The sequence below is a fragment of the Dermacentor andersoni genome, chromosome 2 (assembly GCF_023375885.2).
Source record: "Dermacentor andersoni chromosome 2, qqDerAnde1_hic_scaffold, whole genome shotgun sequence".
NCBI classification, from domain to species: domain Eukaryota; kingdom Metazoa; phylum Arthropoda; class Arachnida; order Ixodida; family Ixodidae; genus Dermacentor; species Dermacentor andersoni.
In genome coordinates this window covers 184,930,105-184,945,878 of record NC_092815.1, presented here as the reverse complement: position 1 = coordinate 184,945,878, position 15,774 = coordinate 184,930,105, and the positions used below count along the sequence as shown (strand labels likewise).

Genomic DNA, 15,774 nt, shown 5'->3' with positions numbered 1-15,774 from the left:
AGAGGGCCTGCTACGACGAAATGACTGGCTATCAGCTCATTATCAGCTCGACCTTATCAGCTCAACCTTAGCTTAGGTTTTGTCACGTAAGCACAATTTCCTTCATACGGATCAACACCTTTCTTGTCATTGTAAGGTGACGTTGACCACTTACAGCTGCACGAATTCCGTCCCTGAATATTTATTGCTATCAGTTCGGCACCTCGGCTTTTCCTTTCTTTGTAATTAGGAATTTCAAATGAAAATTCTGTTTTTTTTTTATTGGCGCCATCTGACTTCCTTTGTCAACATTTTCTTTCAACTCTTTCATCGTCAGCTTGTGTGTTCGGTGACTATTCTGATACAGTTTATTTCTTTTTTTTTTTTTGTTCAAGCTATGCTGTAGGATGCGTTGCTGGGATAGTTGCTGAGAAGCCGGGATGGAACGCAGTGCCAAATAGTAGAACGAATACAGGCGACGGGACTGTCATCTACAGCAGGGCTCAGTTCAGTCACCTGCACTTCTTACATTATTTTGCGCTACTTTTCTTATTACTTTCTTTTCTCCATCTTTCCTTCCTTCCTCTACACTTTAGCCGCAGTCGCCGGGAAACTTACATTGAATTTAAGAAGTTCAATTTAAGAAGTTCCAGCAGATTATTTTGATACGGAGGCTGTTTCTACTGTAATTTTCTTTTTAGTGATGCCTGTACAATACTTAAGAGCTGTAAACTGTGTTCGCTGAGTTCGCTGTGAACGATCATCCGTCATTACTCTATGTTACGCCGAACAACGGCTGTCGCCACTTTGTCGTCGTCATCGTGTCATTGTCGTCGGATCACCTCTTCGTCCTTAGCTTCACCCTCTGGGGATGGCGAAAAAAGAACAATGCTTCGAATTTAAGCCCTTGATGCTATCAATGCGCGTTTTGGAGCCAGACGGGCCAAGCACCACTCAATCATCGAGTAGTTATGGCGGTTGGTAGTTTCTGCGTGTTTTGAAACCCAGACATACCGTGAGCGCGGTGGCCCCAGTGAACGGATTTCGGAGGCCACAGTGAAAAATAAAAGCAGCAGGTGAGGACTGCAGCACTGCAGGCAGAAAACACGGCCCAGTAGTCTTATTCCCAATCGGCCAGCGCCCGGCAAGCTGGCTGACCCGAACCGATTGCTCTGTTTAAGCTCACGGTTCCATATTTAATTCCTCGTACGCTTCTTAATCGCAAGGAAGCACTTCTCGGCTGCAAAGGTCTCTGTCATAGACGAAGTACTTTTCCGGTCCGCAGAGAAGGTGGAAAACGTAGAAACAGAGCGATTTGATCTCGTGTATCTTGCCTTCTTTTGCCCAAAGCTCGCAGGCTAAAAGAAAGAAACATCAATAAAACAATTTAGCTCCGGTTAGTGAAAGCGATGCGATACGTACGTGTTCTCAGTAAGTAAGCATTCAGTACATACCATTATCACGGTGAGGAACCCTCAGTATGTCGCAGTTATCATACTCCGAGAAAGCTACTGGATACTCCAGAGTGAAGAGCTTTTCTGGATAGGAAGACAGAAAAATTCGATACAGTTTCCATGCAGGCAGCTACACTCCAGTGCCCGTAGGTCCTTCCGTACGGCGGTTACATGTGCATGTACACACGGCATCATAATTAAAAGACATTCACAAGCGCGCCAGGCACGATATGTCGACGGTATTTCAAATAGGTTGTGGTCGTATTCGTTGAAGGACCATATGCTACCTGGGTGAGCTCTGTATTTTTCTCCCTGATAACCTTTCTAATTCACCAGTGACTCACTTCGAAGGCACACTTTCGCGTCTCTGAAAATAAGAGAGGGCAGAGCGTTGGGTCACTCTTAATTACTAAAAACTACAAACACTTTAAGGCGCGCGCTCAAGACAAAGAAAAAACAATAAACCAGTCGCTTTAGAGTATGCCTGAATGAAATAAAATGTTTCCCCGAGATATCTGTGATGCGACGGGTTCTTTGATTTGGCTAGAGAGAACGGACGTACACGGACAGAAATGATTCCGATGTACTTAAGTTCGGCCAGGTTAGGATGCAGGAGAGGTAACTTAAAGGAGGTACCGCGGTGCAGAATGTTCTGCGTGTTACGTTTAGGCTGAATATAATGAGTGTCCTGCCTGCTGCAAAATATTAATCTTGAATATGTCAAAGCGCGCGCTTTCCCACGCGAACATAAAGTTCGCCACAGGTGGACACACATAAACGCACACATGCACACACCCACATGCACGAAAGCACGTAACCCACACTTACGCACAACATGCTCTAATGAGAGGTCTTACAGTAGTTCTCTGTCCACTTTCCTTACCTTTTGAGTTTGACGCTTCAATCACATTCGGCACTGTGTAGCCCTCAGATGCATGCGCCCATGCGTAGGCCGTTTGGGTGCTCCTGTAAACGAGATCAAAAAACAATACAGCGTATTCCGCTAAAATCTTCCAAATACGTCACCGCTTGCATCCTCACGAGGATGGGGGCAGCAACGTATTGGATTCTTTCATTCCGGCACTTGACGTGGAAAATGCTTGAAAGCTATAGCTTTCGCGTTACTTTTAGGGCGCAGCTCTGTCCGTTCCTGGGGTGAGCGTCGGTGGCCCTCCGCGCAACCGCGCGAGCGCGCTCTTGGCCCTGCTCGCGCGTTCGTCGTCGTCTTCTTCCACAGCTGCCTTCGATGCCGCTCATCATGGAGCGTTCCCACATCATCATGGAGGAGCGTCCCCTCACTGCTTTCACATTAGGGAGTATTGTAATCGTTGGACCCCCTTTCTTTTTGTGTAATAACTACAACTCGCATTCCTTCCGTACATGCACAACCAGAGCATGTATTTTTTTTAAAGTGGGGCAATTTCACGATCCAAATCCACGAAATAATTATGAGGCACGTTGTATTAGGGAACTCCGGATTAATTTTGACCACCTGCGGTCCTTTAAAGGGAAGCTCTAGTGGTTTTGAAACTGGAATAATTGTGTTGTTTTGCGAAGCTGTCACAGAAAAACTCATCTCCTGAAATGATTTTCTTCATAGTGCGCGTCGCTGTGTGGCAATGGCCGATTAAATTTCCGTATAAGCTCTGCTCTATTCGCGCGGCCAGCGCAACGGAGAAGCACAGAAGGAAAGGGGAACCACCGGAAGTAGCGTCAAGATGGAGGTGACGTGAGCGTTTTGCCAAGCTCGCCGAGTTGGCAGCAGCTGGTTGCAGATATTTTTCAGGATTTTTCACTGACCTGTGGGTGGGGGGGGGGGGGGGGGGGGGCGGCGGTAGTGCTCAATAAGTGTGCGTATTCCTCAGTAATCTGACACTGCACCTGGCATAGCACTGTTGCGATGATGTTGTTCTAAGCAGTATTGCGCTCTGCAATTTTCGGTGGTCGTGGCAGTATGGTTCTTTATTTAATGACAGCAATATTAATATTCTTTCACCGCTGTAGTGAAATAGAGACATATTCAAAACTATGAAAACAGCTGTTCGTTCAAACTACTTCAATGGCAGCTATTTCCAACAAAGTTTATTCGCGTGAGTCCTATGAATGAAATGAGCACGACCACAGTTTAGCTTGGTCAGAAATTGAGCCCGTGGAAGCGGCCATGAGGCTTTCACGTTGCACTTTTGATTGACAGTTGATCGAACTAACACTACGCTAGCACAACCGTGTCGTTTAGTATTACCACAACAGCCACAGTATTAATGCTTACGTGCGCCCGCTGTTCCTTTTATTGGAATGCGCAACATCAAGTTGACATAGCGCCCTATTAACAATGCAGGGGCCTGGTGGGGCTGTAGGGAGCCCTAAAGCATAACGTATTTGCTACTGGTACCAGTAACCCTTGCCGGCTTTGAGTATTCTAGGTAATGTTAAATATACACTAGCAGACAGCTTCCTGCAACTGCATGCCGTGCTCTGGCGTGAGAACTTACGGCGATTTTAGAAGAGAACACAATATACAACCCAGCCCCCATGCAGCTGGCGGCTCAGAGCCACCGGAACTGCTATTTGTTGTCCGTTTAGATCCAGCAGCATAGTGGACGCTGCTCTCAAAACTAGCGTCAGTGGTCACAAAATGCACAGTTTCGTTAGACATTAACATCTACTGCTTACAAAAATCACATGTAGAAAATTAGCTAGGGTGACACTTGTAGCGCTTATTAATATGCGATCCGTTTGGCAGTGCACCAGTGGGCACAGCACTAATTGCGCTCGTTGTTCTTATGGAGGATTGACAGCCGTTTCTATATAATTACAAAATGCCTAGCTGCGGTAACGCTTTATTCGAGCACGCATTATTAGTCGTGAAAGCACGTATCGGGTTCTCGCGGTAACAGCGCTCGGGGCAGACGGACCCGTCGAGCAAGCTGGTCGCGCTGTTCCGTGCGCGTCAATTGATAATGTGGCGGGTGCCTCGCGTGCAGATACATAGCGCTCGCCACCGTTTGCTCCCCTGCTTGAAAATATAACAGCTTTCCCAGAAAAGAGCTATTCTTCGACGTTAATGATGACAGGCGTCGCATTTTTGATCGCGCAGCTAGGGCACACATAAATGAGTTCAGTGCCATATTCGAATTAGGCGCCTCGGCAATACCCACAATTACGTCACGAACGTCTTCTCCAATCACAGCCAGCCACCCACTCCGCGGCGGCTCCCGCGATCGCTGTTCTTCGTTCTTGCTTAATTAAGGCTACTTGCGGTCTGCTAAACCACGATTTTCGTATTCATAATAATAACTCGCTGCCACCTTCAGCTTCCATTGAACGCGCACTGTTACGTTTCGCCTACGATGCGCGGTATAGCCGGCGCGGAGGCAACGGACGCCGGGGCTTCGTTCAAAGCGGCGGACATTTTGGCCCGTTCAACGCTGCCGTAACGCCTCCTGCCATGCGCGTCCAGGCATGTTTCAATGCCACGTGTATTCGTGTGTGCGTGTGTGTGTGTGTGTGCATGTTCGTGCCCACGCTTGTCAAAGCGCGGTAGCCGGGGAGAGGAGCTCCCCAAGTGTGAAGCGAGGAGGTCTGACCGGCGCCGGCCCGGCGGATGCGTCACTACACTCGTCCCAACGTGTCTCTCAACCTGTCCGTGCCGCGCATCACGTGCGCCTCTGACGAGACGTTCCTTCTTCCCCTCGACTCCGAGAGTATAAAAGCAGCTGCTCCCGGACGCCGAGAGAGGCTCCGATTTCTTCTGTTGAGTAACGTGCTCTCCATCTCTCCACTTCGGTCGACCTGACCGGCCGCTCTTTTGCGATGCTAGAATAAACAAGTTGTTCTGTTAGCAGTCGACTCATGCTTTCCCAGGACCTTCGGATGCTTCCAGTTGTGCCCCAGGCCGCCAGGCCAACGCTACCCTTGGGGCTTGCGACCCATTTGCAACAACGGGTGTCAGCGCTGAGATTTCAACAACTGTCTGCCAGCGGTGAGATCGCGACAACGGAGGCCAGCAGCGAAGATATGCGGTTGACTGTATGCTGAGCAGCACAACGACCATCCGGGAGCAGTGCAACGAGCCCTGTGTGATGACTGGTTGCCTGCAGCGGAACGACTGCGCTGAATTCTCGGCTGCGAGGTTTGGTGAGTGCGGGACTTTCTTCTTCTGAGTTTTGCCAGGCTTTTGTTAGTGTCAGAAACAGAGCTGGTAATTGTGGTTGTCGTTGCTGCCGGGTTAGTTTGCGGCAAGACAATAGTAGGCAGTAGAGAAAGCAGCATTCAGAGCAGCCATGGATTGGAAGTCGTTGCGCAAACCGAAATTGCTGGAGCTTGCAAGAAAGTTCGGTCTGGATGTCTCAGACAAACTCAGAAAACCAGAACTGCAAAGGGCTATTCTTGAGTTAGAAGCTGAGGATGACGAGCTGTCGGAATGCCTTGAGACCATTGAGGAGAGGGAGACGGCAAAAAGACAGGAACTTAAAGAGCAAAAAGAGAAAGACGAGCGCGAACGTAAAGAACAAAAAGAGAAAGAAAAAGAAGAGCGCGACCGTCAACACGCTTTGGAAATGAAGCGTCTCGAGGTAGAGATGGAACGCGCTCGTAATGGAAGTGAGGCACACGGTGCAGGAGAACGAGTATCGTTCAAAATGACTGACCTGATGCGGCCGTTTAAGCTTGGAGAGGACATTGGTTTGTTCCTGGTTAACTTTGAGCGAACGTGCGAGAAGCGATGGGAAACGTGGCCACAGCGCTTGCTCACTTTGTTACCCGGCGAGGCGGCCGACGTAGTCGCTCGCTTGAAGAGAGAGGAGGCAGAGGATTTCGACGAAGTGAAATCGAGTCTGCTAAAAAAGTACAGGCTGTCAGCGGAGGCGTTCCGTCGGAAGTTTCGGGAAAATGAGAAAGGCAGAAGTGAGTCATATACAGAGTTTGCCTACAGGCTTATGTCAAACATGCAGGAGTGGCTCAAAGAAGAGAAAGCGTTTGGTGACCACGAGAAAGTTCTGCAGTGTTTCGGGCTGGAACAGTTTTATAGTCGGTTACCTGAGAACGTGCGGTACTGGGTCTTGGATAGGCCTGACGTTAGTACGGTGGCTAAAGCCGCCGAGCTAGCCGAGGAGTTTGTGACGCGTCGGGCTCGCGGAGCTAAGGACGGTCAAAAGGGTGAATTTGCCTCCAAGTTTGAGAGGCCGAAGTTCACACCCATGAGAGCAAGGGGGAACACACGTAGTGCGGATGCGAGTGAAAGCAGTCCGACCGAACCTAAGGAGACGGCGGCAGCCGAAGCCGAACGCAGAAAACGGTTCGAGATGAGGCAAGCGCGCGTGTGTTATACGTGCCAGAAGCCTGGTCACTTTGCGGCGCAGTGTCCGGAAACAAAAACAAAACTCGTGTTTTTGTCATTATGCAGCACTGACGAGAACATGAAGCTTCTCGAGCCTTACATGCGAGACCTCCTCGTGAACGGGAAAGAGTGCCGAGTGCTTCGCGATTCCGCAGCTACAATGGATGTAGTTCACCCCTCTTACGTAGAACCCGATATGTTCACGGGCGAGTGCGCATGGATCAAGCAAGCCGTGGAAGCTCATAGCGTGTGTCTGCCCGTAGCAAAAGTGCTTATTGAAGGACCTTTCGGAGCACTTGAGACGGAGGCCGCAGTGTCATCTATGCTGCCCCCCCAGTACCCGTACCTATTTTCGAACAGGTCCGATCACCTCCTGCGCGAGAAGGGGCTTTTGTTTGGTGAGGCTAGCGTTCAGGCCTTAACGAGATCGAAAGTTCGGGAGCTCGCTGCAAAGGCGGTAGTTGCGGGGCCGACGTTGTCGAACAATGAAAAAGGGTCGGAGGCGCAGCAAGCTGATATTCTGAGCACGTCCGAACTGAATACAATTGAACCTGTAGCGTTGAAGGCACCAGATACTGGAGAGGAAATGCCCGACACGGGAAAGAAGAGCTATCTGCAGATTTGCTCATCGCGCCTACGTCAGACGGACTTAATAGGTTGCTAAAAGTCAGCCGGTCGGCTTTGAAAGCCGAGCAAAAAAAGGATGGCAGCCTAGAAAACATACGCTGCATTGTCAAGGAAGGTATCGCCAAGAAAAATGCTCGTTTAGTGGAAAGAGGTGGAGTCCTGTACCGGAAGTATCTAGACCGCAGGGGAGTGGAGTTCGATCAGCTGATCGTGCCTCAGTGCTACCGTCAGGATCTGTTGCGCTTGTCGCATGGGGGTTCGTGGTCCGGACACCTAGGAGTTAAGAAAACTAAGGACCGTCTCTTGCAAGAGTATTATTGGCCAGGGTGTTTTCGGGACGCAGACGACTTTGTGAGGACATGTGACACCTGTCAGCGGGTGGGCAAACCAGGGGACAAATCGAGGGCGCCGTTGAAGTTGGTACCTATCATTACGGAGCCTTTTAGACGGCTCGTTATTGATACAGTGGGACCTCTGCCGGTAACAGCCACGGGGTACAGACACATTTTGACTGTGATCTGCCCAGCGACAAAGTTCCCTGAAGCAGTGCCGCTTAAAGAACTCAGCTCAGTTGAGATAGTCAACGCACTACTGTCCATATTTGCGCGAGTTGGTTTTTCTGCGGAAATCCAGTCAGATCAGGGCACCGAGTTTACTAGCGCTTTGACGACAACTTTTCTCGAAAGGTGTGGGGTAAAGCTGTTACACAGCTCAGTGTACCACCCACAGTCGAATTCCGTTGAGAAGCTCCACTCCGTCATGAAGCGCGTGTTGAGAGCATTGTGTTTTGAACAACAAACTGACTGGGACCTGTGTCTGCCTGGGGTGAAGTTTGCATTAAGGACCGCGCCGCATGCGGCTACGGGGTTTTCGCCAGCTGAGCTAGTGTACGGTCGCTCGCTGCGATCTCCGCTTCGCATGCTTCGAGACGGATCACTGCCCTCTCCAATGGCTGCAGACCATCTCTTCCACAAATGGCCGCCTCCTGCGCTGGAGCCTCGCTTTGCAACAACATTGTTTTGAGGTGCGTTACAAAAAGGGGAGTCTCAACGGTAACGCCGATGGCTTAAGTCGAAGCCCCTAACGTAGGAATCAGCCTCAAAGTTGTTTGTTACTGATGTTTTTCTTCCTGAGGCAGGATTTTTAACATATTGCTTTTGTTTAGTGTTTCAAAGTGATGACGTGCTTTCTAGTGCAATTTTCCACTTTGTGGACGTGTTCTGTGTGCTGCTAGACTACTGTAAGGAACTAGACAGTAGTATAAGAGGGGAAAGAGCCTGGCATGGCTTAGTGAGGGTTGTGTCGTGCTTGCTGACTGAGCGGTTGAGTTTCGGCGTAGTTCTAACGCTTGCTGGGAACGAGAGAAAAATGGCAACTCTCCCGAAGTCACTTTGCAGTGTCCTGTGTGAACCTGAACGTGAGAACGAGGCCTTCTCTGTGCGCTGCGCTCAAGAAACGCCGAGGGACGACCGACTTCGCTTATAAGCATCATCGAGCGACATCCCTCCGGACAGCGGATGCAGTCCCCTGACCATCGGGATCTCCTTCCCCCGGCGGGGCGGTCTGTTACGTTTCGCCTACGACGCGCGGTATAGCCGGCGCGGAGGCAACGGACGCCGGGGCTTCGTTCAAAGCGGCGGACATTTTGGCCCGTTCAACGCTGCCGTAACGCCTCCTGCCATGCGCGTCCAGGCATGTTTCAGTGCCACGTGTATTCGTGTGTGCGTGTGTGTGTGTGTGCATGTTTGTGCCCACGCTTGTCAAAGCGCGGCAGCCGGGGAGAGGAGCTCCCCAAGTGTGAAGCGAGGAGGTCTGACCGGCGCCGGCCCGGCGGATGCGTCACTACACTCGTCCCAACGTGTCTCTCAGCCTGTCCGTGCCGCGCATCACGTGCGCCTCTGTCGAGGCGTTCCTTCTTCCCCTCGACTCCGAGAGTATAAAAGCAGCTGCTCCCGGACGCCGAGAGAGGCTCCGATTTCTTCTGTTGAGTAACGTGCTCTCCCATCTCTCCACTTCGGTCGACCTGACCGGCCGCTCTTTTGCGATGCTAGAATAAACAAGTTGTTCTGTTAGCAGTCGACTCATGCTTTTCCAGGACCTTCGGATGCTTCCAGTTGTGCCCCAGGCCGCCAGGCCAACGCTACCCTTGGGGCTTGCGACCCATTTGCAACAACGGCTGTCAGCGCTGAGATTCCAACAGCACCCAATGCACGGTACATAGGCGTTCTTGCATCTTGCCACCATCGAAACGCGGCCACCGCGGCCAGGATTTGATCCCGCGAACTCGCGCATCGCCGCGCAACACCAGAGCCCAGTGCACCGCCACGGCGGGTAGCATGAATGCGGTTCCCAAGTATATGAACAAAAACTACAGGCTACCTAGCGACAACGTTGCTAATTGCTGACGCTGACAGTGAAAAAAACATCGCCCCAGACAATTGCAAGAAGGCGAGCCACGGAAGTACCACGTTATTGAGGTGACGGCAATGCGACACCGAAGCAGCGGTGCAATTCATACGAAGTTCCAGGCCACTGTGGCCTTAGAATACGACGGGGAAGAAGGCGAAAATGTTTGGCATCGGGTGCCCTTTCGATAACCCCACGTTGACAAAGTTGACACGAAGCTCTCCCCAATGGCGTATCTCACAAATCGTACGTTTCTCTGGGACAAAAAGATCAATCAATCAATCAATCAATCAATCAATCAATCAATAACACCTGGAGCACTGCAGCATGAACGATTGTCTTCTGCATCTTTCATTACTAGCAAGGATTTAAAGATGGAAAGTCTTAGTGCCCTAATTGTATCTTTGGCCAGGTTCTTTTAATGGAAGTGCGTTCCCGAGCACAAGGTAAGACTCGTCCCTATGACCATAATCTGTGTTAGGGGGCCCATGAGAAAGTGTACGTGAGCGAGCGGCTACTCCTCTAACACACACACACTGTGGCAAACACACCGATGTTCCCCCCATTCTGATAGCCTCCGCGCCATTGACTTCGTTCACACTTCCGTTGTAAGGTCACCGAGCTCACATCCATGACTCTGCAATGAGTGAAAGTGAGCTGATGTCCGGATGTGTTTCGTTTCAATTACTACTTTATTGTAATTTAGTTAAAATGTCAGTAAGCCAGGTCTACACTAGTATTAGTTAGCTCACTGCGATGTGCTTTTTTATTTTACGCTCTTTTGCAGTGATTTTTGTAAGAAATTCTGGAATCGCTCTCGTTTCAGTTGCGTCATTCCATCATTACAACGTGGATATCACCCTGTACTTTCTGTAAACTGACTTTGCCCTTCTGGTAGCAGGCAACGAGTCTGCCTACTTTTGTTCGTGTCCACGGTAGTTTATTTCCGTAAAATCTTTTCATTATAAATCTTCGTGCAATGTCATTGCTGTTTATGGATGTAAATAAGAGCTCACTGTTACGCCTGTGACAGGGGGCGCTGTCCTACAACCATGACGGGGGCATATACAGGCATGAGTTGAAATGCACATTTTGGCAAGTAAGTATTTCACCCTTTAAGTAATTAATCGTAAATTTTTCCTTCATGTATCCCAGGAGGTCAAGTATTCCTTTTACGGTAAAATTTGCGGCAAACTAATCCCTGCCTCCTTGATCACGAACTAGCCCTCTGATCAAGTCTCACCATCTCCCTAAGAGAGGGCGCGGGAGACGGGAAATTTCTTTACTGTTGAAATACGTTATGAATGATTCTTATTCCCGCCTTCAATTTTGCTTCAAAATACAGCGACCACTACCAACCCTGAAGGGTATAAATATCTTACGTTGTGCCATCCTTCGTACTTATAGATCCGAACGTGCTGACGGTGTATTTTTCTTCCTCGTTGATGGAGATCAGTTCGTTAAAGACGCATTTTCGGTCTCTCCCGTAGAACGGCTCTTCTTCGTATGACCTCATATACAAGTAGTACCGTCCTGGCACCGTCAATGACTGAAAGAGAACACAATCGAACGATTGCTAAAAATGTACATCGCTTCTACAAATAGAATCAAAATGCGCTGAACAAAACCCGGCTTAGCATATGTCTTTCCTAATCTGTTCGCGAAACCTTTCGCATTCAGAATTACGCATTACCATAGGTGTTATGAATACGTTTATCAGCTATTAAAAACAGCATTTAGGCACACTATAGCCGAAAGCATTGCTGCTATATCGGAAAGAAGTTCGGGCTCTGTCCTCTACGATAGCTATCATCATCAGCAGCAGCAGCAGCCTGGTTACGCCCACTGCAGGGCAAAGGCCTCTCCCATACTTCTCCAACTACCCCGGTCATGCACTAATTGTGGCCATGTCATCCCTGCAAACTTCTTAATCTCATCCGCCCCCCTAATTTCTACCGCCCCCTGCTACGCTTCTCTTCCCTTGGAATTCAGTTCGTAACCCTTAATGACCATCGGTTATCTTCCCTCCTCATTACATATCCTGCCCATGCCCATTCCTTTTTCTTGATTTCAACTAAGATGTCATTAACTCGCGTTTGTTCCCTCACACAATCTGCTCTTTTCTTATCCCTTAACGCTACACCCATCATTCTTCTTTCCACAGCTGGTTGCGTCGTCCTCAATTTAAGTAGAACCCTTTTCGTAAGCCTCCAGATTTCTGCCCCGTAGATAAGTACCGGTAAGACACAGCTGTTATACACTTTTCTCTTGAGGGATAATGGCAACCTGCTGTTCATGATCTGAGAATGCTTGCCAAACGCACCCCAACCCATTCTTATTCTTCTGATTATTTCCGTCTCGTGATCCGGATCCGCGCTCACTACCTGCCCTAAGTAGATGTATTCCCTTACTACTTCCACTGCCTCGCTACCTATTGTAAATTGCTGTTCTCTTCCGAGACTGTTAAACATTAGTTTAGTTTTCTGCACATTAATTTTTAAACCCACCCTTCTGCTTTGCCTCTCCAGGTCAGTGAGCATGCATTGCAATTGGTCCCCTGAGTTACTAAGCAAGGCAATATCATCAGCAAATCGTAAGTTACTAAGGTATTCTCCATTAACTCTCATCCCCAATTCCTCCCAATCCATGTCTCTGAATACTTCCTGTAAACACGCTGTGAATAGCATTGGAGACATCGTATCTCCCTGCCTGGCGCCTTTCTTTATTGGGATTTTCTTGCTTTCTTTATGTAGGACTACGGTGGCTGGGGAGCCGCTATAGATATCTTTCAGTATTCTTATATACGGCTCGTCTACACCCTGATTCCGTAATGCCTCCATGACTGCTGAGGTTTCTACTGAATCAAGCGCTTACTCGTAAGCAATGCAAGCTATATATAATTGTTGGTTATATTCCGCATATTTCTCTATCACCTGATTGATAGTGTGAATATGGTCTATTGTTGAGTAGCCTTTACGGAATCCTGCCTGGTCCTTTGCTTGACAGAACTCTAAGGTGCCCCTGATTCTATTTGCGATTACCTTAGTAAATACTATGTAGGCAACGGACAGTAAGCTGATCGGTCTATAATTTTTCAAGTCTTTGGCGTCCGCTTTCTTATGGATTAGGTTTATGTTAGCGTTCTTCCAAGATTCGGGCACACTCGAGGTCATGAGGCATTGCGTATACAGGGTGGCCAGTTTCTCTAGAACAATCTGCCCACCATCCTTCAACAAATCTGCTGTTACCTGATCCTCCCCAGCTGCATTTCCCCTTTGCATAGCTCCCAAGGCTTTCTGTATTTCTTCCGGCGTTACTTGTGGGATTTCAAATTCCTCTAGACTATTCTTTCTTCCATTATCGTCGTGGGTGCCACTGGTACTGTATAAATCTCTATAGAACTCCTCAGCCACTTGAACTATCTCATCCATATTAGTAATGATATTGACGGATTTGTCTCTTAACGCATACAGCTGATTCTTGCCAATTCCTAGTTTCTTCTTCACTGGTTTTAGGCTTCCTCCGTTCCTGAGAGCATGTTCAATTCTATCCATATTATACTCCCTTATGTCAGCTGTCTTACGCTTGTCGATTAACCTAGAAAGTTCCGATAGCTATCCAAGTATGCAAATAGCCGAAACGCTCATGTATGAGGCGTGTACGCTCCTCTCTCGCGCCTAATTCTCCTATGGATGCAATTCGCTTTCGGGTGTCGCCGCCGCGATGTCCTCGCGTACCCAGCGTCACATACTGGTCAGTACGCCAAGAGTGCTATTCGCATTATTAAGCTTGACAATCAGAAATATTGTGCTGTTGGATCAAGTGGGTTTTCATGAAAGCGCAGAAAGCCGGGCTTCATTGAAGTTGATCGCGGAACCAACTTCTTTAGAAACCACTTTGCCGTTGGTTCACAATAACAAAATTGTGAGAGAAAGCATGGTAGACAAGGTGTAGTCAAGCACGATCGTCGCTGGGAAATTCTGGTATTAGAGTGCGTGAGAAGTGGTTTGTTCCTAACTATTAGTCTGTATGTATACGTATATATTGCGTCGGATTAGAACACTACTGTACTTGACATGATTGTCTAGCACGAGCACATATAAAACGAAGAATCACATTTGTTTGCAACACGATGCATGAGCGAAGGTGGCTCGTTGAAAGGTGAATACTCCATTCGTAATTGCCTTACCTTCCATGCATCTTGGTATTTTGATAGCCTCGGTTGTCGCTCGAGCAGCTCAGTTTCGGCTAGAGCGAGAGCCATGGCGGCAAGGAGGATTCCCAAGGAACCGAGATTCATTCCAGCTACGGACTTCATCTTGACCAAGCTGGTGAAAAATCGCGCCCATAAATAAGCGCAGTGAGTGAAAGTTTATTAAAACTAAGCTTGCTAATTATAAGCTAGTCCATTCTGATTCTGTAAGATTCAACCACCAGCTAATTCATTTTATATTTGCAGTCATTCAAAGCCAAGCCAAGTTTTCTTCAAGAGTACAAAGGGGGAAGAAATCCAAGCAACTCAAGCGAATTTTCTAGCAGTTTGAGCGTTGTATTACAAAGCATCAAAGTGCTAGTCTGCGACGAACACTGATGTCTAGTAAAAGCAAGTTGGACATATATCAAGAGTCGCAATACTGGGAGGGGGGCATTGACGGATCCTCTCGCTGATAATCGTAGTGAGAAATAGCTCACTCTTGTCTTTTCGTTTGCAGTAGGCAAACAATATTTGGCGCTAGCATTTCTCAGCTGATCCGTATCGCAAGCAAACACTTGAAAGAAAACATTGTTAGTAAGTGATGAAAATAATCACACTCACGAAATTTTTCGAGAGTGGTATCACTTGTTCGAAAAGAGCAGATTTCGGGACGCTTAGCTAAGTTTAACGCAAAGAAATTGTGCCACATTACTGAAGACCAATGTTTAATCACTGCATCCCGCATAAGCTAGCTGCAATATGCTGCAAAGCCAAAGGATCAAAAATCTGAAGCTGTGTATCGGTAAATTCGCACTTCTCTACAAGAACAAGAACTCACCGACGAACAAGAAAGGTCCCTACGACGTGCTGTCTGCGCAAGGTTCACTAGAACTGAAGACCTGTGCAGCGTATGAGACATCTGAAGGAAGTATTAGGTGCAAACGAAAATACCCCGAAACCAAGACGGCTCTGGAAGAAGCGTGACATTGAAGGATAGCCCCACGTCTCTTATCAAGGAAAATTTTCGATCACCGATGTCACGCCACAGTGAACAGGAGCTGCGAACATTGCTATATACTAGCGATGTTTGTCGATACGCGTTGTTCGACGCTGCAGCATAGAGTATATACGTCTGATGAGCACTTTGCGAGTCGAGTGCCGTGTTTTCTTGAGCATCCGCCCCTGCATCTCCATTTTAATAAAGGATCCACATGTGGCGATTGCTAATCGGAGCGCTGTGCTTGCATTGCGCCGTTAGGCATTATCGTCTGTGATTTTTGCCATAGTTGGTTATGTGGTAATATGTTCTTCCTTTTGCGCCATATTTATTATGGCCCAAAAATGCGTTGACGACATTGAGTTTGACGAATACAGGTGCGTAATGAAACAATACAAATGGACGACAGACAAATACGCAGAAGGAAAGCGGACAAGCTTTCACTCGCAGTGAAATTTTAATCGCAGAAAACAAGGCAATATATTGAAGCACAAACTACACCGATTATGCAGTTTCGCCAACATGCCCAACTTTCCACCCTATTGCAGTACATGTGCCCTGGCAATGGAAAGCAATAGTTGTGTCCTTCCTTCAGTGTGCGTGCATTTTGAGTTTTCGAAGCCATTGCTTGCATTACCGAACATGTCATCATGGTACTTACTGGGATCTTATTAATACCTCAGTGCTGCTAAAGTGCATAATTTGAAACGGTCAGTTTTTCTTACTCTCTGGACCTTCTTTATCTTTTTTTTTACTTCCGACAGGCTGCAAGGAACCT

At 48.1% G+C, this 15,774-nt stretch overlaps 1 protein-coding gene across 1 annotated transcript; it reads right to left on the bottom strand.

Moving 5' to 3' along the window:
- Positions 1-346: 346 nt before the first annotated feature.
- LOC126540337 (female-specific histamine-binding protein 2-like) lies at positions 347-14,122 on the bottom strand. Its single transcript, XM_050187132.3, has 5 exons — positions 13,994-14,122; positions 11,187-11,353; positions 2,317-2,399; positions 1,434-1,517; positions 347-1,337 (listed from the first exon to the last, which is right to left on the bottom strand). Exons 1-5 carry the CDS (start codon positions 14,120-14,122, stop codon positions 1,195-1,197), a joined length of 606 nt encoding a protein of 201 aa, XP_050043089.2. The 3' UTR covers positions 347-1,194.
- Between the last annotated feature and the right edge of the window lie 1,652 nt (positions 14,123-15,774).